The sequence below is a fragment of the Muscardinus avellanarius genome (assembly GCF_963383645.1).
Source record: "Muscardinus avellanarius genome assembly, chromosome: X".
Classification (NCBI taxonomy): domain Eukaryota; kingdom Metazoa; phylum Chordata; class Mammalia; order Rodentia; family Gliridae; genus Muscardinus; species Muscardinus avellanarius.
In genome coordinates this window covers 80,768,036-80,791,415 of record NC_137792.1, presented here as the reverse complement: position 1 = coordinate 80,791,415, position 23,380 = coordinate 80,768,036, and the positions used below count along the sequence as shown (strand labels likewise).

The window sequence follows — 23,380 nt, the reverse complement described above, 5'->3', positions numbered from 1 at the left end:
GGTGAACCATGGCGACTGTTGCTGTTTGCAGTGGTCTATGGGGGAAGAAGTTGACACACTGGGTAACCACTGCTGCAGTGGGTCTCAGAACACAAGTGGTACTATGCTGTGCACTGGAGAAGAGGTACTATGGAGAAGAGGTTGTTCACATTACAAACAAGTTACCAACAATGAGGACCTGGAGGATTCAAAATGGTGACTGAGGGACACAGCACTTCTCAGTAGCTGAAATAAATAAAGTTCAACTACTTAGAAGGCAGTGTCTTAACCAAGAAAATAAATATATCCAAGGAACCAAAACAGATCCAGGTACCTCAGTGGAAGAAATCCAGAAACCCTGAACTCGAGATTCACAGAAAAAAAAAAAAAAAAAGAAAGTTCGGGCATCAGACCTGCTGCAGACACAACCAGGCCACCAGCCGGTGCCAGTGCTGGCTGCTGGCCCAAACTGCATTCCATACTCCTGACTGATACCACCATGGCAAAATAACCCAAGAGACTGAAAACGGTCATAGAGCCTTATCTTAAGAATCCTGTGTGCTCACCAAAGACGGGACCACAGAGGCACAGTGAGTACTGCAGACACCCAGATCAAGGAAGACAGGTATCAGAGTGTGTCCAGAGAAGCTTCGGGTATTAGCGTGTGCCCCAGGTCCGACATTGGCCCTGGGCATCTGTCCCCCACCCCAGAACCCAGCACTGTCCTCGTGTGCCCTGTCTGTGCCCAGGGATCACCGCTACTTGCCTGTGCCTGTGCCACTCCCACACCTAAACTCAGCACTCACCTTGTGCAACTAGATCCCGCACTCCACCAGAGCCCAGGCACTTACCTCACGGGCCCTGCCTGCTTCCCAGGCAGCCTAAGCTCTGTGTGCCCGTAAGACATCCTTGGGCCCCCAGCCCACGCACCAGGGCCAGCAAAAGCGTGTATGGCCACCATACACCCTGGACTCTAGTGCTACTGTCGCGCACCCTGCTGGAGCCAGAGACCAGTGCTGGACACTGCACTGTGCCTGCGCCCCTGGACCCATGTGTGCCCGCTCTGCACCCCTGGCCCACCGCTGGCTGTCTGTGCCTGCCCCGCAGCTGGAGACTCAGTTCTAGTACAGCCTGTGCACTCTGACGGAGCCCAGGACCAGGCACTAGGCATCTGCGCCCACTCATGCTGGGGGTCCAGTAATAGCAGTGCATACTGTCTGCACCCTGGGAACTGGCAGTGCTCTGGCAGTAAGTGTGTGTGCTCAGGGACCAGCAGCCCTTTGCCCAGGGTGCATCTTGGGGCCACACCAACTAGCCCATTTAGAATTTCCAGAGACACAGGAAAATTAATTGAGGCACAATACCTGCACAGGGCCACAGGGGGAGGTTCCAAGTCAACTTTGGACATCACCCCTGCAGTAGGGAAGCACAGGCCTGAGTCTAGGGTGGTGAGTGCAGAGGCACTGACTACAGGTTGGAAATAAGCAGAACTTGGTAATTGTACAGAATTTATTTAGCAGTGACACCAGAATCCTGACACCTAAAACCAAAGCTTTCAAAGGAAAGAAAAGTGTCCAAACACCCAGAGAGTGACATAAGAAGATTAAAGTAGAGTACAGAGAAAATTAAGAGACATTGGATTACATTCTGAAAGCTAACACAGCAATCAGACATTCAAATACTATATGGACCTGACCCCATATTTGTAAATAAGTAGGACTGTTTTTAACTTTTGCTGTTGATGTTTTGTTTTGTTTTTATATTGCTTTTGTTTTGTTTTTGATGTTGCTGTTTTGTTTTTTCCCCATCCTTCTTTTACTTTAACCTATTTTATATATATTTAATAATTTGCTTTGTTTTCTGGGTTCACACAGTTGCTAGTTCTTTTTATTTTATTCTTGTCCTTTTTTCCTCTTTCTTCCTCTTTCTTTTCTTTTTACTTTTTCCTCTTTTGGTTGGTTTTTTCTTTGATTACATAATAGTTAGTCTTGGTATCTTGTGTTGATATTTTATTTATGTTTGTTTGCTCCTTCCCCCACCCCTCTTACAAACATCCCCACAATAAAATATCTACTCTTTTCCCCCAAAATTTTTCTCATAATGTACCTCCTTGTTTAATACTCAAAGTATTTCATATCTCCATACTTACTCTACTAACTACAAGAGTCCTACTAGTTAACTTTCTCTCTCTCATTCTCAGCAATATATTACCTTATCATACTTAAAGTCTTTCTCAACCTAAACATATCTTCTACATACTCTGACTCCTATATCCATTACCCCAGCTCCTCCCCCATCACCCAACGCTCAACATTGGAAAAGCACTGCTGACCTGCTGATACCTCTAAACTCCTAATACTAAGATTGGACTAAACATAATACTCATACACGATGGGTAGAAACACAGAAAATCAGGACTGAGAACACTGAAAATATGAGAACCAGGAATAATGAAGAGACAACAGAAATCATGAATACTGACAAGAAATGCAAGAAGGGGAGTTCAGAATCTTGATCTACAATATGATGAAAGGCTTTAAAATAAGTCTACAGGAAATGAAAGAGGAAACTGAAACACTAAGAATCAGAAAGAGGTCGGAATGAAATGAAAGAGTCAATAAATGAAATGGAGACAGCAATAGAAAGAAATTTTGGAAGATTAGATGAAATGGAAAGTAGAATATCATTGTTAGAAGACAGTTCATTCAAAACCCGAAAACACAGTAAACAGCATAGAGAAGTAAGTACAGCAACAAAACCTAAGCATCCAGCAACTATGGGACAATATGAAGTGTCCTAATCTATGGATAAAAGGCATTGAAGAAGGAATAGAATTACAGCCCAAGGGTATCCATAATCTTTCAAAGAAATAATTTCAGAGAATTTTCCAAACGTGGAAAGTGATTTGGATCTTCATGTTCAGGAGACCTACAGAACACTACTAAGACAAGATCAAAGAAGAACATCCCCACATCATATAATAATCAAAATGACAAACATAGACAACAAGGAAAGGATCTTAAAATCAGTGAGAACAAAAGGACGAGTAACATATAGAGGCAAAACAATAAGAATCACTCCAAACTAAACATCCCAGGTCATGAATGCCAGGAGAGACTGGCATGATGTGATCCAGACTCTGGAAGAAAACAACTTCCAACAATAACTGCTATATCGAGCAAAACAATTATTCATCATTGATGGAGAAACAAAAGTCTTTCAGGATAAGCAGAACCTCAAAAAATTCATGAGTTCTAAGCCAACACTTGAGAAAATACTTAAATAAATAAACCATAAAAAAAAGGAATCAGACTCCAGAACCAGAGATGAGATGAAGTTGATCAGCAGGACATCTAAATACAAAGAAATAATACTATATCCAACAGAAGATAGAACACAAAATGACAGGAAATATACAACACATTTCAATAATAATACTGAATGTCAAAGAACTTACCTCTCCAATCAAAAGGCACAGATTGGCAATGTGGATTAAGAAGTATAATCCAAATATACGCTGTTTGCAAGAAACACACCTTACAGCAAAAGACATTCACAGACTGAAAGTGAAAGGATGGAAAAATATATATCATGCCAATGGGGACCAAAAACCAGTAGGAATAACAACACTGATATCCAACAAAACAGACTTTAAGCTAAAACATCAGAAGAGACAAAGAAGGGCACATTCTTTTATTAAAAGGAACAATCCACCTAGAGGATATAATGATAGTAAATGTTTATGCCCCAAATGTGGATGCAGCCACATTTGTAAAACAAACCCTCTTGGACATAAGATCTTAAATAGACCCTAATACAATAATAGTGGAAGACTTCAATACAGCTCTCATACCACTAGATAGAACCTCAAGGCAAAAGATGAGTAAAGACTCTGCAGAACTGATGAAAATTATAAACCAAATGGACTTAATAGACATATACAAAATATTTCAACCAGGAAACACAGAATACACATTCTTCTCAGCAGTCCATGGAACCTTCTCCAAAATATATCACATTCTGGGGCATAAAGAAAGCACCAACAATTTCAAAAGGTGTAATATAATTCCCTGCATTTTTTAGGACCATAATGGAATGAAAGTAGAAATCAACAACAGGAAAACCAAAATAAACTATTTAAATACATGGAGATTGAATGATACAGTCTTGAATAACAAGTGGGTAAGAGCAGAAATTAGAGGAGAAATAAAGATATTTATGGAATTCAGTGAAAATAGAGAAACAACTTACAAAAATCTATGGGTCACTTTGAAGGCACTGTTGAGAGGAAAGTTCATAGCACTGAGTGCCCACATAAGAACAGAAAGCCACCAAGCAAACAACCTAATGACACAACACAAGGACCTAGAAAGACTGCAACAGTCTAATCCCAAAGCCAGCAGAAGACAAGAAATTATTAAAATCAGAGCAGAAATAAATGAAATAGAGAAAAAAATTCAAAGAACCAACAAAACAAAAAGCTGGTTTCTTGATAAGGTTAATAGGATTGACACCTCCCTGGCAAACCTAATAAAAAGAAAGAGATTATTAAAATTAGAAATGAAAAAGGAGACATCACCATAGACAGAGGGGAAATTCAAAGGATTATTAGAAACTATTTTGAGAATTTATACTCCAACAGACTGAAAAACATGGAAGAAATTGATAGATTTCTAAGCACATATAGCCTACCTAAACTGAACCAAGAGGACAGAACAAGCCTAAACCAACCAATAGCAGACAAAGAAATAGAAACAGCAATCAAAATTCTGCCAACAAGAAAAACCCAGTTCCTGACGGGTTCCCAGCTGAATTCTACAAAACTTTCAGTGAAGAATTAATACCAATACTTCACAACTTTTTCCTGGAAATTGAAAGGATGGAATTCTCCCTACTTCCTTCTATGAGGCCAGTAAAACCAAATAAAGATACTTCAAGAAAGGAAAATTATAGACCAACATCCTTAATGAACGTAAATGCAAAAATTCTAAACAAAATACTAGATATACACATTCAAAACCATATCAAGAGAATTGTACACCATGACCAAGGCTGGTTCAACATATGCAAATCAATACATGTTATTCACCACATGAATAGAACTAAGAACAAAATCCACATGATCTGAAAATTTCAATACATGCTGAAAAAGCATTCGACAAAATCTATCACCCATTTATGTTAAAACACTGCAGAAAGTTGGAATAGAAGGAACATATTTAAACATCATTAAGGCTATATACAATAAACCCAAAAGCCACAATCATATTGAATGGAGAAAAAACTGCAATAATTCCCTTTAAAATCAGGCACAAGATAAGGATGTCCATTATCACCTCTCTGTTTCAATATAGTCCTTGAGACTCTTGCTACATCAAAAAGAAGAGAAGGAAACCAAAATAATTTGAATAGGAAGAGAGGAGCTAAAACTATCCTTATTTGCAGATGATAAAATTCTTTATCTAGAAGATCCAATGAACTCTACCAAAAGACTTCTGCAGCTGATTAATCAATTCAGCAAAGTTGCAGGATAAAAACTCAATCTAAAGAAATCACTTGCTTTTTTTTATCTCAACAATGAATCCACAAAAAAAGAAGTAAAGAAAACTATTCCATTTACTATAACCTCTAAACCAATAAAATACCTAGGAATAAACCTAACCAAAGATGTAAAAAACCTCTACAGAGAAAACTACAAAACATTAAAGAAAGAAATTGAAAAAGACCTTGGAAGATGGAAAAATCTCCTGTGCTCATGGATAGGCAGAATTAATATCATCAAAATGTCCATTCTGCCAAAAGTGATCTATAGATTCAATGCAATCCCCATTAAAATACTAACATTTCCCATAGACCTGGAAAAATCAGTTATGAATTTTGTATGGAGGAAGAAAAGACCCAGAATAGCCAAAGAAATTCTCAGCAACAAGAACCAGGCAAGAGGCATCACAATCCCGGACTTCAAATTATATTATAGAGTAATAGTAGTAAAAACAGCATGGTATTGGCACAACAATAAGAAGACTGACCAGTGGAACAGAATAGAAGATACAGAAACAAATGCACACATCTGTAGTCAACTGATCTTTACAAAGGGGCCAAACTCATACACTGGAGAAAATAGAGCCTTTTCAATAAATGGTGCAGGGAGAACTGGCTATCCATTTGTAGAAAGTTGGATCTGAATACTTACTTCTCACCATGCACAGGAATCAACTCGAAATCAATCAAAGACTAAGAAATTAGACCAGAGACTGTAAAGTTATTAGATAAAGGCATAGGATCTACACTTCAACATATAGGTACAGGGAGTAACTTTCTCAATAAGACTTCCAAAGTGCAGGTAATTAAAGCAAGCATTAATAAGTGGGATCTCTTCAAACTAAAATGTTTCTTCTCATCAAAGGAAACCATCAAGAACCTAAAGAGAAGCCTACAGAATGGGAGAATATCTTAACAGCCACCACTCTGATAGGGGGCTAATATCAAGAATATACAAAGAGCTCAAAAGACTCTACACTAGCAAAACAAACAACCAAATCAAGAAATGGGCAACTGAACTGAATAGACATTTCACAAAAGAAGAGATACAAAGGGCCAATAGATACATGAAAAGATGTTCAACATCACTAGCAATCAGGGAGATACAAATAAAAACTATGCTGAGATTCCATCTAATCCCAATCAGAGTGGCAAACAAAGAAATCAAACAACAATAATTGATGGTGAGGATGTGGGGAAAATGGAACTCTTTTACACTGTTGGTGGGAGTGCAAAGTAGTTCAGCCACTATGGAGATCAGAATGGAGATTCCTTTGAAAACTGGGAATAGATCCACCATTTGATCCAGCTGCACCACTCCTGGGTATCTTTCCAAAGGGCTTGAAATCAGAGAACTACATTAACATATACATACCCATGTTCATAGCAGCACATTTTGTAATAGCCAAAATATGGAACCAACCTAGATCTCCATCAACAGATGAATGGATTGCAAAATTATGGGAAATATACACAATTTAATTCTATTCAGCTATAAAGAAAAATAAAATAATAGCATTTGCAAGAAGATGGAAGGAACTAGAGAACACCATGTTAAGTGAGATTAGTCAAGCACAAAAAGAGAAGGACATATGTTTTCTCTAATATGTTCAAGCTCGGGAGTAGTGGTAATACCAGAGGAATTCCAGATGATGGAGGGGAAATCTCAGCAAGCTTGAATGGAAGGATAGGAGATGAAGAAAGCTGAGGTTGTTCAATGGAGGAGCTACATATGAATATGTGTAATAGCATAAATACAACATGATTAACCTGGACACTATCTATTGAGGGGAGAGGGGAAGAGAGGGGGAAGGGCATGAAGCACAATGTAAATGTACACCAGTCTCAATATGTTCCACTTATAAAAAATAAAAATTAAATTAAAAAAAGAAAAAAATATAAAAGTATGATGATACACACACAAAAAATAATAAATGAGAATGTGTGTGGGTGTTGTGTGTATACATATATACACTTATTAGTTTATATTCAGGGCAAAATTACTGGTGTTTTTAATTGAATAGCCTATCTTATTTATCTATGAGTCTCAAAAAATTAATATATATATTAACTATATAAAAATGAATACTTGTGGAACTCCTTGTTGTGCTAAGACTTCTCCAAATTTATTGTGCTTATGTTTGATGGGTTTCAACCCTAAATACTGTTCTCTTTCTTATTCCATTTGGCTTGGGGGAAGAAAATACAAAACTTTCTAAGCCAAAGTGAACTTCAAACTTAAAATATGAAATGGAAAGAATAAATATAAGCAAGATTTTCTCATTTATTTATTCATTTAGTCAGTCCACCAACGTTTATTTGAAGGTCTATTCCATGGCATATACTACTGTCTTAGAAAAGATGTGGTGAATAATACTTTTTTTTTCCTTTCTTCCTTCTATTGATCTTAAACTATTATTCAAATAGCGGCTAGATTTTGACAGACATTATGAAAGCAGGTTCTAATTTGGATTATATTTCTATATTTTAGTGGATGCAAGAAAGTATTTCTGACCACAGAGTACCAATGTATCTTGTGCTCATAAAAGCCATTAAAAGATTTTTCACCAATACAGAGTCTATAAAAGATATGGAAAGTGAATAAGATTGATAATAAACTATATTTGTTTCAAATGGCTCATGAAATAGTTTGTTGTTTAATTACTTTTTCAAATCAATGGAAGGTTCACAGGTATAAAAACCATTACTCACAATTTGAATTTAAAAAATCAACAAAATAGTAGTCAAAATAGTAGTGAATTAATTTTTACTTACGAGAAAATTAAGATTATGTCGAAACATTAAAATAAAAAATCACTGCAACTACAAAACATTGCATACTTTTTGAAATGGTTCCATTTCTGAATCTGTTTTATGACACCACCTCTTCATTTCTATTTCTTTCTATTGAAGAGTGGAATATAAATTTATCTTCTACATAAGGAACTTTATATGTAAATAATTTATGGACAACTTGGTTGTTGAAATGCTTATGTTTTATTTTTCTACAGGTGAATCTTTTAAAAATAAAGCCAAATATACAATTCTTAAAAAAACAAAATCAAACAAACAAAAAACAATGAGGACCTGTCTCTTCCGATAGAAAATCCATATAAGGAGCCTCTTAAGAAATGTATCTCATGTGACAAGCATGTATATTGTAAAAATTTACAGCTTCTGTCCCAGTTTATTTTTCCACTTACTGGATGCATTTATAGAAGGCATATAACATGACTTTGTGGGAAGAAATATAAAGAAATTACAAAAGCAATTAGGAGAGCTCAAATAATGGGTATATGCCAGTTACATATAAGGCTCCTTCATATCTGAAAGACCCTAAAGTTTGTAACAGCAAATATTGGGAAGAAATTATATAGCATTACTATCAATAAATTTGTTATATGATAAATGGTTGAATACCAGTACTGATCCAAGTAGCCTTTGGGGAAAAATTATTTCAAGAGTGAAATCATAAATGAAGCTTCCCCTCCATACCAGTAAAACATTCTTAGAACAGATTGCCTATTTAAAATGTTAATACTTAGCTGGAAATGGTGGTGTATGCTTGTAATCTCAGTACTTGGGAGGCTGAGAAAGGAAGATAGCAGGTTCACGGCTGGCCTCAGCTACTTGGTGAGGCCCTCTTCAACTTAGTGAGACCCTGTTTCAAAATAATACAAATATGGCTGGGAGGTATAATGTCTCTGGGCTCAATCCTCAATCCAAAACAAACAAAAAAAGAATCCCATGTGACTATCTATGAAATTATAATTGCTTGGAATAAAAAAAACTTATGGAACATATGTCAACAAAACATGATGTAAAATGAATATGCAATTTTTAATAGAAGGGTTGTGATAATTGCATGGATGAAAGACTGTAGTAATGCCACTATTTTCCATCTCCTTGCTTATAGGGATTGCTAGAAAGTTGATAGATTTATGAATTGGAGAAAAAGTCAATGTTAACAGAATCTTTCAGTATGATATTGATTGGGTTCATGGAATTGAACTGGAAGCAAAAATATTTAAGTACAAACAAAAAGGATTGATAATGGACTATAGTATAATATAAAATGTATTATCATTTTATGTTTAGCTATTTCTTGTCTGTTATAAACTATAATATATTTTAATTAAAATACATTTCAACCTATGTATTGTCTCCAGATAGAAATACAAAATCAATCAAAGGGTCAAAATACATCAGAAGAGTAAAATGAGTAAAATGAAGGCAAAGTGACAGCTATTTTAGATCAGTCAGAAGTAAACACACTCTTGTAATCCCAGCATTCTGGAGGCTAAGACAGGAGGATCGCACTTCGACAGCCTCAGCTGCTACTTAGTGAGGCCCATTGCAACTCAATGAGATCCTCTTTCAAATTAAAGAATAAAATATAAGGCTGAAGGTGTTGCTCAGAGGTAGAGTGTCCCTGGGTTCCATTCCCAGTACCACAAAAAAGTAAATAATAAACTCCATGTTTGCAATAAAGGTCTTCAGGCCTTGAAACATTGTTTCAGATTACTTTAGAAAAAAAGAAAACAAAATTAGTTCATATTAGTTCATATTACCTCAGCTCAAATGATTGATTTTCATAAAAATCCTGTTCCACTAATAATATCAATCTTACTTATTCTAATAGGCAATGTCCTGGGTCTTTTACTTGCATTGATTTATTTAATTATGAAAATTACCTTTGAGTAAGGTATTATCAACATTCCTATTGTACAGAAGAGGAAACCTAGGGACACAGAGACATTAAAAAGTGGTAGTAATTGAAAGATACAATTTTTTGTTTGTTTGTTTTGTGGTGGTACTGGGGTTCCTGGAAACCCTTCTACCTCCAGTCTCTTAAGCCAGCAAGGCTGGCTTCAAACCTGCCCAATCTTCCTGTCTCTGCCTCCAAAGCATGGGGATTACAAGCATGCACCACCATGCCTGGAGAAAAATATGGTTTTTGATGAGAATAATTATTTACATTAAGCAAATATTGTACAAGGAGGTGCTGTGCCTTTCAATTTAATGAGGGGAAACTTCCGTTTCTATTTCTTCTTTTTAAAGAAAACTAAATTCTTAAATTTTCTAAATTCAGAACCTGTCATATTTCAGCATATTTTCTCTCTCCATAGTGAAGTAATTGGATTTTTTTGTGAGGAGGACAAAAAGAAAATATTCCACTCCTCTGACTATCATATTAGGCACTTTCTTATTCCACTGTAATAAAGGCCACAGAAACTAGGGCAATTTAGGCTAATTAAAAGGAGGAAAAGGAAAACAGTAAAATCAGTGTTACTCAATTTTGGTACACAAAGCAATGTGAAGTATGGCCTGCTCCTTTTTGAATAGTTTCATTGCTAAACTTCGGATCAGAGAAACAGACAATATTATATTTTACCAATGTTATGTTGTTAATATTAATTCTGTTAAACTTTTTACATTTGGGCTATCTTGGCAAGGCTTAAGGAATTAGATTACTTTATCTGTACAGTTTGAACACCACTGTAAACCCTAAAGTTAGTGTAAAACACTACTAATGCCGTGGCAAAAGAAAAGCATTTATGTCATCAACTGATGATATTGAGTTATCATCAATATCATCAGAGACTCCTACTTCTCAACTCATTCAATGCAACAGCTCATTTGATCCCAAGGACAATATATTTCTGTGAGATTCTGTAGCCTCTTATACAAATTGCTGACTGTGGAGAAACTTGATCAAAACATCAAATATCCCCAGAAGCTTTGTGTCCTTTACAACCATTGATAAAGTACCTTAACCTCACCCTTTCTTGATGTTTTTCATGTGGTCATTCATCTTTTTTACTACTATTTTCATGGCTTATTTGTAAATTCAAACAAATATGCTTCTGACTGGCACTGATATATAATGGATGCCAAAATATCATAGGTGATGAAGCCTAAGGACATATTTTTTAAGTTCAGATGAAAAATTAGAGATTTATGGGGGAGGTGGTGACAATAGCCATTCAACAATATCTTCATATACTCAGTAGCTCCCCATGTCTCTCTTTACCAAATTTTATGGCCTCAAAACATATTCAAAGTAATTATTTTATTGCTTACTCAAAAGTTATAGTGAGTAGATGTGGGGAGAGGGCTAATTGTCTGAAAAATTCAGCTCTGGCTTTTAATGTAGTATATTCCCATTTCTTTTCATCAACTACTTACATTGTCATAATTCACAGAACATCTATTGATGTCCAATTGGTATCAGTGTGATTTCCTCTAGCGGATTTAAGGTAGAACAGCAAATGGCTATTAGTATATAAAAGTTATGTATAATAGATAATAGAGAGAAATGAAATAATAATAAAAATAAATTTGCATGGGAAACAGAAGCAATAAATAGTTTAAATGAGACTTTGCAAAGGTTATACAGCCACAGCAAAAAGTATTGAAAAAAGAGATGATTCTTACAGACTCAATGAAAGCAAAAAGTAAAATGGTTTTATACTTTGAAATAAAATAGTTTTTTAAAATTTCAACAACAAAAAGCCATTTTAAAAAGTATTACAGTATTTATGCTGCATCTTTTACCTGAATGCATATTTAGGAATTCTTATTCTACCCTCCTGAGATGATAGGCAATATAACCCTGATGGGATAAATCTATAAAGAGATTTATACTGATTTCTCCAAAGTGATATAATGTTCAGATCATGACAGAAACAGAAAGTATTTGCCATAAAAATCTCTTTAATTTTAACTCATTCAATCTACTGGGCCAGCATTTAGCCTCCCATTTCTACATTTAAAAAACGGCATAGAAAATAATTTCAAAAGATATCTCTCACCAACCATCTCAATTCTATTGCACTCACCAATGTGATGAATGACCTAGTATATGTAATTTAATTTGCATTTTAATAAGAAATATTATCTGTTGGAATTATTCAGTAGATCAAGAAGTAAATAAGCTATAAAGTTTACTGGAGTGCTAAAAAAGCAGAAATGTCTAGCGCTCAAAATCATTTACTCTAGAGTTAGTCTGCTCTATTTGTAAAGCTCAGAATATTAACTCTTACTGATGTGACTTCTTAAATTTACTGTGTCTCAATTTCCTTATAATATCAATATTATCAAGAGTGTTTGTGACAAATGAGCTAATTGAAGTAAATTTCTTAGTATAACTCATTTTCATCAATTTTTTATAGACAGGTATACTATGTTCCAGGCCCTGTCTGTAAAAATGAAATAGGCAGGAACAATATGAGAACTTGAATAAGAGTTGGAGAACTAGTGCATTCCAGTACTGAATTATAATAATGGAAAAACTATTTTACATTTGTAGACTAACAATACTAACAATACTAATATTAAATATAATATTATTAGACTACCTACTACATTTTAGGCCTTATTACAAGTGTTTTGATTATATTACTAATTTAATATTCACAATCCTATCTTATATGAACTATTTTAAGCTGATTTTATAGATGAGGAAATGGAAAAAGTTAAACTATTTATCCAAGGCAATATATCTAAGAAGTGGAAGGGGTTTCAAAGTTTATTCTCAGAGTTATTTTACTATTCTGTTTTACACTCCTTAAAATGACTGAATATTCTTTCACTCTTGAAATGAATATTCAACTTAAACAAGTCTTAAGAATATATAATGAAATTTTTATATAGCCATTATAGAAGTTTAAACAGAAATATAGTTTTGAATTTGGCATAAATTCTTATCTATATTTGTATATACTAGGGGTTAAGTCTTGTATCTAAAATATATCTCCTTATAGTAAAAGTTAACAGAAACTAATAAAAAAGGTAAAAGTTTGTCTCATAATTGAACAAGCACTTCTTTTTGTGCTACTGGGGATGAAACCCAGGGGCATTCTGCTTCTGAGCTACACCCCTAGCCCTATTTTTTTACTCTTTATTTTGAAACAGGATCTCACTGAATTGCAAAGGACCTCAATTAGTAGCTGAAGTTGTCCGCGAAGAGCAATCCCTTGTTGCAGCCTCCCAAATGCTAGGGTTACAAGCATGCACCACCACACCCAGTTGGACAAGCACATTTTAAAGAATCATTCTTTGTATTTAATTTTCTCAAATTATTCCATTCTTGGAATGATTTCAAATTAATATAATGTTTGAGTTGCAGTACTTTTTCATCTTCCACCTCAATCCCTTACACAGTTAAGGGTTATTACAAAACAAATAACATCCATGTTGCATTGTCCTGAAATGTCTGAGATAGAAGATACATTTTTACTATTATAGAGTAATACTTATATTTAATAGAAACATTATTGAAATATATCTATACTGTTAGATGGAAGACGGAATCATGGACATCAGGAGGCTATTTTCCTATATTGTGTAAATATTTTAGATAAATGAGAATCAAGCAAACATCCTTCATTGTTTATCATTAATAAAGTCTAAATCCCTTTTTATCTACCTCTCAGAATCATATTCTCCATATCTTACTTGGTAATTCTGCTTCAATTAGGATACTGAGAAACCTTAAAAGAAGTTACTAGTGACATATGTGAATAAAATTTTTTTTCTATAGTGATAGTCTATTCATTCTATGAATATTGCTTTCACAAAATACATATTTCTCAATTTGTATTTGAAACTGAAGAACTACTCAAGCAAGGAAATTAATATTAAGTAGAAATAAATGTCATGTAGAAAAATCAATACAAGTTGCTACTAAATCAGGGTGACTTTAATCAAGGTGACTCAAGAATAGAAATAATAGTTTATATAAAAATACAGAGAGAACCCTATGACTATTTTCTCCTTTACCTTCCCCAAAATAGTAATTGCACAATTTCTCAACTACTTAGTGAACATAAGGAAACATTATTTCACTCACAATATAAAATATAAATCCTTGGGAAGAAATTATGCACTGTATTTTCGGGTGGCTTTCAAATAACTACTGCTTTAATGAAATTGCTACCTGAACTTCAGAAGTAGTATTAGTGTTTAACTGTAATTTAAGAAGCTATTGTAGAATAGTACTTATGACTTCTAATGAGAAAACCATAACATCCTTTTAATTGAAAGGAAAATGGTTAACTACAGTAATTGCAATCAATAAGACTGTGTTAGTAGTATAAATATTTCTTCTCAAATAGCTTTCCTTTCTGTAGCAGTATTTAAGGTTAGGGAGTGAAAACAATTAGAAATTCATTTATTATTTATAATATTTGATCAAAATTTGTGCATGCTAAAGTTGAGATGTAAATTCCAACACCCAAATAAAAAGAAAACTGAGTTTTGAAAAAAAAGGGCTTACCAATCACGTAAGCTAATAACAAGGCCAGTGTCACTGTGATTGCAGTGGCACTCAAAGCTGTACACTTCCAATTGCAGCACCTGTAGGGTTTGTTGAAGGTAAAGGCAGGTCTGGAGAAGGTGCTTCGAGGCAGCGGCCTGGGAGGTGGTGAGTACACGGTATTAGATGTCAGAGGGTAGTTCTGGCTGGCTGCACTGAAGATAGCAGAGGAACCAGATCCATGTTTGAACAGAAAATGCCTGTGTGTGGGGAGAAACAAAAGTTTGGGCTATAAATACCAATTCCCTCATTTCTACAAAAACACAAACTCTACTAATTTCAAACAATCATATTATGACAAAGATCAGAGGAATAAAGCAGAGGACTCAACAACATTTTCATATATCTAAGCTAATTCTGAATGGCAAAAGGTAGACTCCTCTTTTCTCATCTGGAGTTCAAATTTAGACATTGAAGAGGAAGAAAAGGCCTTGCATTTTTTGACATTCTGGCTTCTGAGTGCTAACAAACCACACTTTCCAGTATTTACTTTTTATTTCACTTATTAGCTTTTGTTAAATATGATTCTCAAGAATTTATTCAAAACCAGAAAGAGACATAACATGGGGTATTTTGATAATTAGAACAACACAGACAACAGCGTTTAAATGTTTTCTTAATATCAAACCTTACAGAGTGTCGGGCGTGTTGGCACACGGTTGTAATGCCCACGCTTGGGAGGTGGAGAGAGGAGGATCCTGCAGGTTTGAAGCCAGCCTCGCTGGCTTAAGAGACCCTGTTTCCAAATAAAAGTTATAAAATAGGTCTGAGAGTGTAGCTTGGAGGTAGAAGGGCTTCCAGGAACCCCAGTACCACCAAAAAACCCCCCCAAAACAAAAAACTTAAAGAGTATCTTATCACCTATCTATCCATTGCTCCATTACCTTTTCTATCAATCCCACTTAATCTCAAAATGCCTAAGCATTTTGAAGTATACTTCACACATCAATATATTTTAGCTTTCATGTTATTATTTCGATTTTGATATTTTTATATATTTTATTCTTTTTACAATTACTATTATTGGTTGTTTTGAAATATTATCTTGCCAGATTGCTGAAGGTCTTGCTAAGTTGCTGAGGCTTGTCTCAAACCTGTGATCCTCCTATCTCTGCCTCCCCAGTACTAGGATTACAGGCATGCACTACCATGTCCAGCCATATTTTTAGGCAAAATTCTTATATGACAAAATGTGCAAGTTTAAGTACATCTTCTGAGATTTCACAAATACAATCACCTGTGCAAGCAAACAAAACCCCATAGAAATGCAGAGCATTCTCATCAGGGAGTTTCCTCTTATCTTTGCTAAGTAAATACCCATTGCTATTCCCAGAGACAATCACTTTTCTGCATTTTTCCACCATACATTTATTTTGCCTGTCATAGAACTTCATACAAATTGAGTCATGCTGTTGTCCTATTAGAATTACTGAAGGATTGTTTTTGACTGTTTTGTGACAGCTGCAACATGGGCTTTTTTTATAAACAGTAGGGATGTATTTGGCTAGAGGAATTTGCTATTAACAAATGAAAGAAAAATAATTTTTATGCATATATTTTATACTTACTGAGCACAAGGTGCCATGTATTGTGTTGAATAGCATTATCGCATTTAGTGTTCACTCATACGAGACAGGTTTTGTTATTAACCTTATTGTGCATTTAAGGAAATGAAGGGCTATAGGACTTACACAATTTGCCCAAATTTATCTGGCAAGTGAATGACAGAACTAGAATCAAAACCCAAGTCATTTGGGCTCTGAAGTCCTTGATCAGAATTATACTATAATACTGTCAATAAAACACACTGCTAGTGCTGCTTTTGAATGTACAAAACAAAACCTCTTTTACTAAGCAAAAACTAGCATTATGCTGCAAATGAAACATGTACAAATGCACAAATCATTAGCATGATTTAAGGCTATTTGTTAACTTTTATATTTAAAGAACAGAAGCCTATGTATTTAAAGGGAAAACCCCACAATGTTACATGCCACTTAATAAAAAATATATTCAATAAAGAATTTTGCTCTAGTATCATGAAGTTAAAGACTTTTTTAAAGGATTGACTTGCATAGGTGAGCTGAAATTTATAAGTCATCTGTAAAGTAATTTGGTATTATGTATCAAAAAACTACATACATATATATATATATATATATATATATATATATATATATTTCACTTACACAGTAATTGTGTTTATAGAAATTCAAACTCAGAAAAAAATGTGTATAAAAACATATACAAGAAGTTATTCATTAAAGTGTTATTTATAGCAAAAATTATCCAAATCCCTAATAACTCGTATTTCATTAAGTCAATTATTTTATAAACATAGAATCTCTAAAACCATTACTAATTGTTCTGTAAAAGAATATCTTTTTCCTTGGAAAATGTTTATGAACATTACCACATAAAACAATTAAGTCATAAAAGAGTATGAAAAATCAGATATAATTTTTCAAAGGAAAAAGTATTTATAATTATGGGAGAATAATAATTTGTTTTACATTTAAATGGGGGAGATATTTTTGAACTTTTCTGTCTTGAGTTTGTATCAGTTTTATAAGTAAGATAAAAGAGACTGGAGGAGTAGAGTAGAACATTGACTGTATAGCCCCTCCCTCAAGAAAGGTTGAATTCATTTAAGTGAACATAATTTACTGAGCATCTAGAAAGACCAGGTACCAACTTAGACCACTTATATGTATTATTTTTATCCTTATATGTCTGGAGGGTTGATCCTGATCCTGTTATTCTAATATTTATTTATTTATTTTTATTTATTTATTTATATTTATTTATTTATTTAATTCTTTATTGGTTCACTGTATTCATACATCATAGTGGGATACCAAAAACTTTTGTAGACATACATGCACACATCGCCCAGTCAGCCCCCACCCGATCCCCACCCCATTCCCTCCGAATCCCTCCTTCCCATGCTTGGCTTAGTGGTTGACATCTAGTATTACAGCAATTTATCCAAAATTAAAAATGATAATCTCACATAACAGTTTCATTTGTCTGATACCAAGCTTTTGATAACTTAAATATAACATTTCAATATTTCTTTTTGCTTTCTTTCTTACCAGATAATTATTTTTTTTTCTTTTTTTTAGGTGAAACTATCATACATTTATATATTTATTTTTCAGAAAAATCTATCCTAATATGGAATATGAACTCTAGATACCCAAAACGGTCTTGAAAAAGAACAAAGCTATATATTTTCTAATTTCAAACCATACAAAGCTACAATAATTGAAACAGTGTAGTATGTTTCTAAAGGCAGATATATAAACCATTGGAGTTAAATAAAAGCCTAGAGATACATTCTTCCCTATATTGTCAAGTTATTTTTGACAAGGTTTCCATGAACATTTGGTGGAGGAAATAATAATCTTTTAACTAAATATAGTTGAAAAATAATAATTACATGAAAAAGAATAAAATTGGACCGTTACCTAACACCATATACAAATATTAACTCAAAATAGATAAAAGACCTAAATATAAATCTTAATATTATAAACTTCTAGAAGAAAATCTGGGTTATAAAACCTCACAACATTGAAATTGGCAGTGATTTCTTGGATATGATTTCAATGGCACAGGCAACAAAAGGGTATACAAACTCCCTAAAAATAAAATATTGTATATCCAAAGACAATGTAAACAGAGTTAAAAGTTACTGATAGAATGGAATAAAATATTTCCAAATGCTATATCTGAAGGTATATTAATATTCCAACTAGAAATCTTAAAAATTATCAATAAAAGCAAACAATACAATTTAGAGATAGGTATAAGACTAACATAAATAATGAATCTCCACAGATAACTAATCTTATTTGTCTGTTGGATGGAAAATCTTGTTTCTCTGGTTCTGGCATGTGTTACCTATTTCTTCTTTGTAGTTAATTGCTTTGAGTATTTTCTCTAGCGCTGGTTTTGAAGGCATAAATTCCTTCAGTTTCTGTTTGCCATGGAATCTTCTTATTTCCCCATCTAATTTGATAGAAAGTTTTGCTGGGTAGGAAATTTTTGGCTGGAAGTTGTATTCTTTCAGAGTTTGGAATATGTTACTCCAAGACCTTCTGACTCTCATGACTTGGTTTGGGAAGCCTGGAGTGATTCTAATTGGTTTGTCTCTGAATGTCACTTGGCCCTTTGTTTTTGTTGCCTTTAAGATTCTCTGCTTGTCTTCCACATTGGTCATTTTGACAATTATGTGGCGTGGGGGTCCTCTTCTCCAATCCTCTCTAAAGGGAGTTCTATAAGTTTCCTGGATATGGGTATCGACCTCTTGCTGTATGTTTGGAAAATTTTCTGCTATTACTTCCTTGAAGATATTGTTGATCCCTTTGGTTTCACATTCTTTTTCCTCCTCTATTCCAATTATTCTTAGGTTAGCTCTCTTAAAATGGGCCCATATTTCTTCAATGTCAGATTCCTGCTGTCGGATTTTTTTTCTTGATTAGAAACTATGCATTCATTTTTGGATTGCTCATCTTCTAAGAGCGAGATTCTATTCTCCATGTGGTCTAATTGGTTGTTTGTACTTTGAATTGAGGCCTTTACTTTATTAATTGCATCCTTTATCTCTTTTTGGCTCTCTCTGAATTCTTTTTGAAACACCTCTATTGTTTCTACAGTTATTTTCCTGATTTGATCTTCTAGAAATCTCTCTGAATTTCTGTTTTATTGGGTTCTGATGTTGTGGGATTGTGGGCATTCATTGCTCCATTGTTATTCCTCTCTCCCATGATTTCAGGAGATTGTGCCTTCTCTGGGTATTCCCTTGGGTCACTACGACTTCACTTAAGGTGTTCTGGATCTCGAGTCTGTGGTATCTCAGTTACCACTACTCCTTTACTGGGTTGTATTGCAAAGTCTCAGACCCAGGGAGTCAATAGAGGCTGCTTTAGACTATGGGGGGTGCCAGGTGGCGCATTTTCCTATGGTGTGATATCTCTGCCACCGCCACTCCCCCACTGGGTAAAGTCCCTGGGAGTCAGTACTGGGATTTCTCCTCTGGGGCCCGCAATTTGACATACTGTTGTTGAATACACAGATGGAGCTGTAGTGGACTCGGTGAATTCGCTGCTGCTGCCGCTGTTAGCAATATGGTGCCGCTGCCACGCCCTCGTCCGTGAGGCTGTTGTATTTTTTCTCTGTTTTTGATCTCCCCTCTGAGTCCCTGCAGCATGTGTTGAGCCCAGCCACTGGGAGCTTTAGATGCTCCCTATGCCAAAAAAATCTGCTGAAATCCGCCGGGCTCTTTCGCAGGGGCTCACCTCGGCTCGCTGTCTGGGCTCTTCCGCAGATGCTCACCTTGGCTCGCTGTCCACCGCCCCTCTCTGGAGCCTGGTGGGCTGTTGAGTGCGTTGGTCTGGAGCCGTCCGGAGAAATCGCAGCTGCCACTGGCAGTAAGGCGCTGCTGCCTCATCCTGGGCCGTGAGGCCGGCGTATCTCCTCTGTGCCTCTGAGCTCCGTTATGAGACCCCCTCCTCTCTGGGGCTGGTGATTTTTTTGTTTCTCTGGTGATGGTGTTTTCTGGCTATGAAAGGCATTGATTTTGTGGTAATAGAGATTGCTTGTTTGCGGGGCTCTTAAGCCCCGCTTTTCTCGGTCACCATCTTCCCGGAAGTCCCTTATTCTAATATTTAGAGACCACTAAACTGAGCCTCAAAACGTTTAGTGGAAATAAAATGGTGAAAAATATAATTATCATAATACTGATAAGAGATAGCATTTGAGTGCTTTTTTGTGTCATGCATTTTTCTAAATATGAAATATTGCATAATTAACCTTTACAACAACTTTATTACAATTAGTAACTCCATTTTACATAAGAGAAAAACAAAGTACAAAGAAAGTTACTTTTCTATGGTTCCAAAGCTAGTAATTCTTGAGGCTGAATTTAAAACCCTGGCAGAATGGATAATCAAAGGAATACAAGTAAAACATACTAGAGTTGTTTGGATTTACATCCACCTAATTGCTAATGATGTTAATTTTTTAAACATTTACTGACCATTTGCATTTCTTTTTTGAAGTGTCTATTCAGTTCACTGGCCCATTTTTTCATTGGGTTACTGGTGTTTTTAGTGCTGAGATTCTTGAGTTCTCTGTATATTCTAGATATATTAGTCCTCTATTAAAGGAGTAGGTGGCAAAATTTTTCACTCATTCTGTTGGCTCTAGGTTGAGGTTTTTGATAGATTTCTTTACTGTACAGAAGCTCTTCAGTTTAATGCAATCCCACATATTAATCTACTTTTTAGTGTTTTGTCCTTTTGGGGTCTTGAGAAAGTTTTAGCTGTGCCTATGTGTCGCAGTGTTGGACTTATGCCATTGTCAAGGAGCCTCAAGGCCTCCAGTCTGATTTCCAAGTCTTTGAATTGATTTTTGTGCAGGGTAAGAAAATGAGGTTTATTTCCATTTTTTCTGCATATGGTTAACCATTTTTTCCAACATCATTTGTTGAACAGGCTATCTTTTTTCCAAAAATAAATTGGTTGTGTGTGGATTTGTTTCTGAGTCTTCTATTCTGCTCCATTGGTCTATGTATCTGTTTTGTTACAATACCATGCAGTTTTTATTATTATGGTTTTGTAGTATAGTTTAAAACCGGGTATTCTGATTCCTTTTACATGGTTTATGTTGCTAAGAAATACGTTGACTATTCTGGATTTTTTGTTGTTCCAAATGAATTTAAGGACTGATTTTTCTATGTCTATAAGGAATGACCTTTGTAAATTAATGAATATTGCATTGAATCTATAGATGACTTTTGGAAGTATGGCTATTTTAATATTTATTCTGACTATCAATGAACACAGAAAGGCTTTCCATATTTTAAAGTCTTCTTTGATTTCTTTTTTCAATGTTTTATATATTTTTGTAGAGGTCTTTTACCTCTTTAGTTAAGTTTATTCCTCAGTATATTTTTTGTGGGATATTCTACATCGAAGTGTTTTCTGAATTTCTTTTCAAGCGGAGTTATGGTTGGTATACAGAAAAGCTTCTGAATTTTTAAGATTGATTTTGAATCCAGACACTTTGCTGAATTTGTTCTTCAGTTTTACAAAGCCTTTTGGTTGAGTTTGTTGTGTCTTCCCAGTATAGTATCATGTCATCTGCAAATACTGAAAGTTTGAGTTCTTCCTTTCCTATTTGTACTCCTTTGATTTCCTTTTCTTGTCTTTTGCTCTGGCTAAAGTCTCAAGTACCATATTGAAGAGAAGTGGTTATAATGGAAATCTTTGTCTTGTTCCTGTTTTTAGGGGAAATTCTAACAGTTTTTCCCCTTTTAATATGATGTTGGCTATGAGCCTATTGTAGATTGCCTTTATAATGTTGAGGTATATTCCTTCTATTCCAATTATCTGCAGTGCTTTTGGCATAAATGGATGTTGGTATTTTTCAAATGCTTTTTCATCATCTATTGAAATGATCATATGATTTTGTCTTTGGTTCCGTGCATGTGTTAAATTACAAGGATTGATTTTCATATGCTGAACCAGCCTTGCATCTCTGGGATGAACCCTACTTTGTCTTGGTGTGTAATTTTCATGCAAATCAAAACAACCCTGATATTTCACCTAACTCCAACTAGAATGGCAAGCATTTAAAACACAAACAACAACAAATGATGGTGAGGATGTGGAGAAGTGGGAACTCTAATACATTGTTGGAAGGGTTGCAAATTAGTGCAAACACTTTTATAAACAGTATGGAGGATCCTCAGAAGAGTGGGAATGAACCCACCATATTATCCAGCAATACAACTTCTGAGTATATACCGAAAAGAATGGAAACCAAACTACCAAACTAAGGCATGTGTATTTATGTTCATAACTGTATAATTCGCCATTGCCAAACCAACCAAGATGTCCACCAACAGGGGAACTGAATACAAAACAATGAAATATGTACACAATGGAATTCTATTCAGCCATAAAGAAAAAAAAAACAAAATTATGTCATTCACAGGGAAATGGAACTGGAGAACATTATGCTAAGTGAGTGATATTAGTCAATTACAATAAGTAAAATATTGGATGCTCTCCCTATTATGCAGAAGTTAGGGAGAAAATTGTCATAGGAAGAATTATATATGAAGAAGGAAACACTATAGATTAGAAAATATGGTGAACTTACTAAATGCAATGGGAGGAGGGAAGAGGAAACTCTCTAAAGCACATGATGTATTTAAATAAACATATCAAAGACAATCACTAAGCCAAACATTGAAGGAGGGAGGGGGAGGACATGGGGAAGGAATTAAGTAAGGGCTAATTGGGTGATGTTTGCTTGTATGCCTCTACCATCTTGTATTCCATTAAGATGTTTGACTACAATGCACCAATAAAAAAATTAAAAAATAAAAGATAGCAGAGTTGTGCAGTAGGTAAATACAATAAAATTTTAACATAGGTCTGAAAAAGCACAGGAGATGAATGCTTTGTGTTAAATTTGACATGCAAATTATATTAAAATTAGTCACTATTTCTCTGTTCCTCTGGGACA

At 34.9% G+C, this 23,380-nt stretch overlaps 1 protein-coding gene and 1 pseudogene across 4 annotated transcripts in view; one reads left to right on the top strand and one right to left on the bottom strand.

Moving 5' to 3' along the window:
• Window positions 1-23,380, bottom strand: part of TENM1 (teneurin transmembrane protein 1) — a gene marked incomplete at both ends in the record, with an annotated part of 892,332 nt that overhangs the window by 525,568 nt on the left and 343,384 nt on the right. For all 3 annotated transcript variants that reach the window (XM_080719098.1, XM_080719100.1, XM_080719099.1), the window contains one exon: window positions 14,801-15,039. In XM_080719098.1, the coding sequence (XP_080575224.1) occupies window positions 14,801-15,039 (239 nt within the window). The remainder of the gene's footprint in view (window positions 1-14,800; window positions 15,040-23,380) is intronic.
• On the top strand, window positions 9-8,897 carry LOC308279415 (small ribosomal subunit protein bS18m-like; annotated as a pseudogene). The gene is made up of 2 exons: window positions 9-181; window positions 8,695-8,897. The product of its transcript is annotated as a small ribosomal subunit protein bS18m-like (transcript).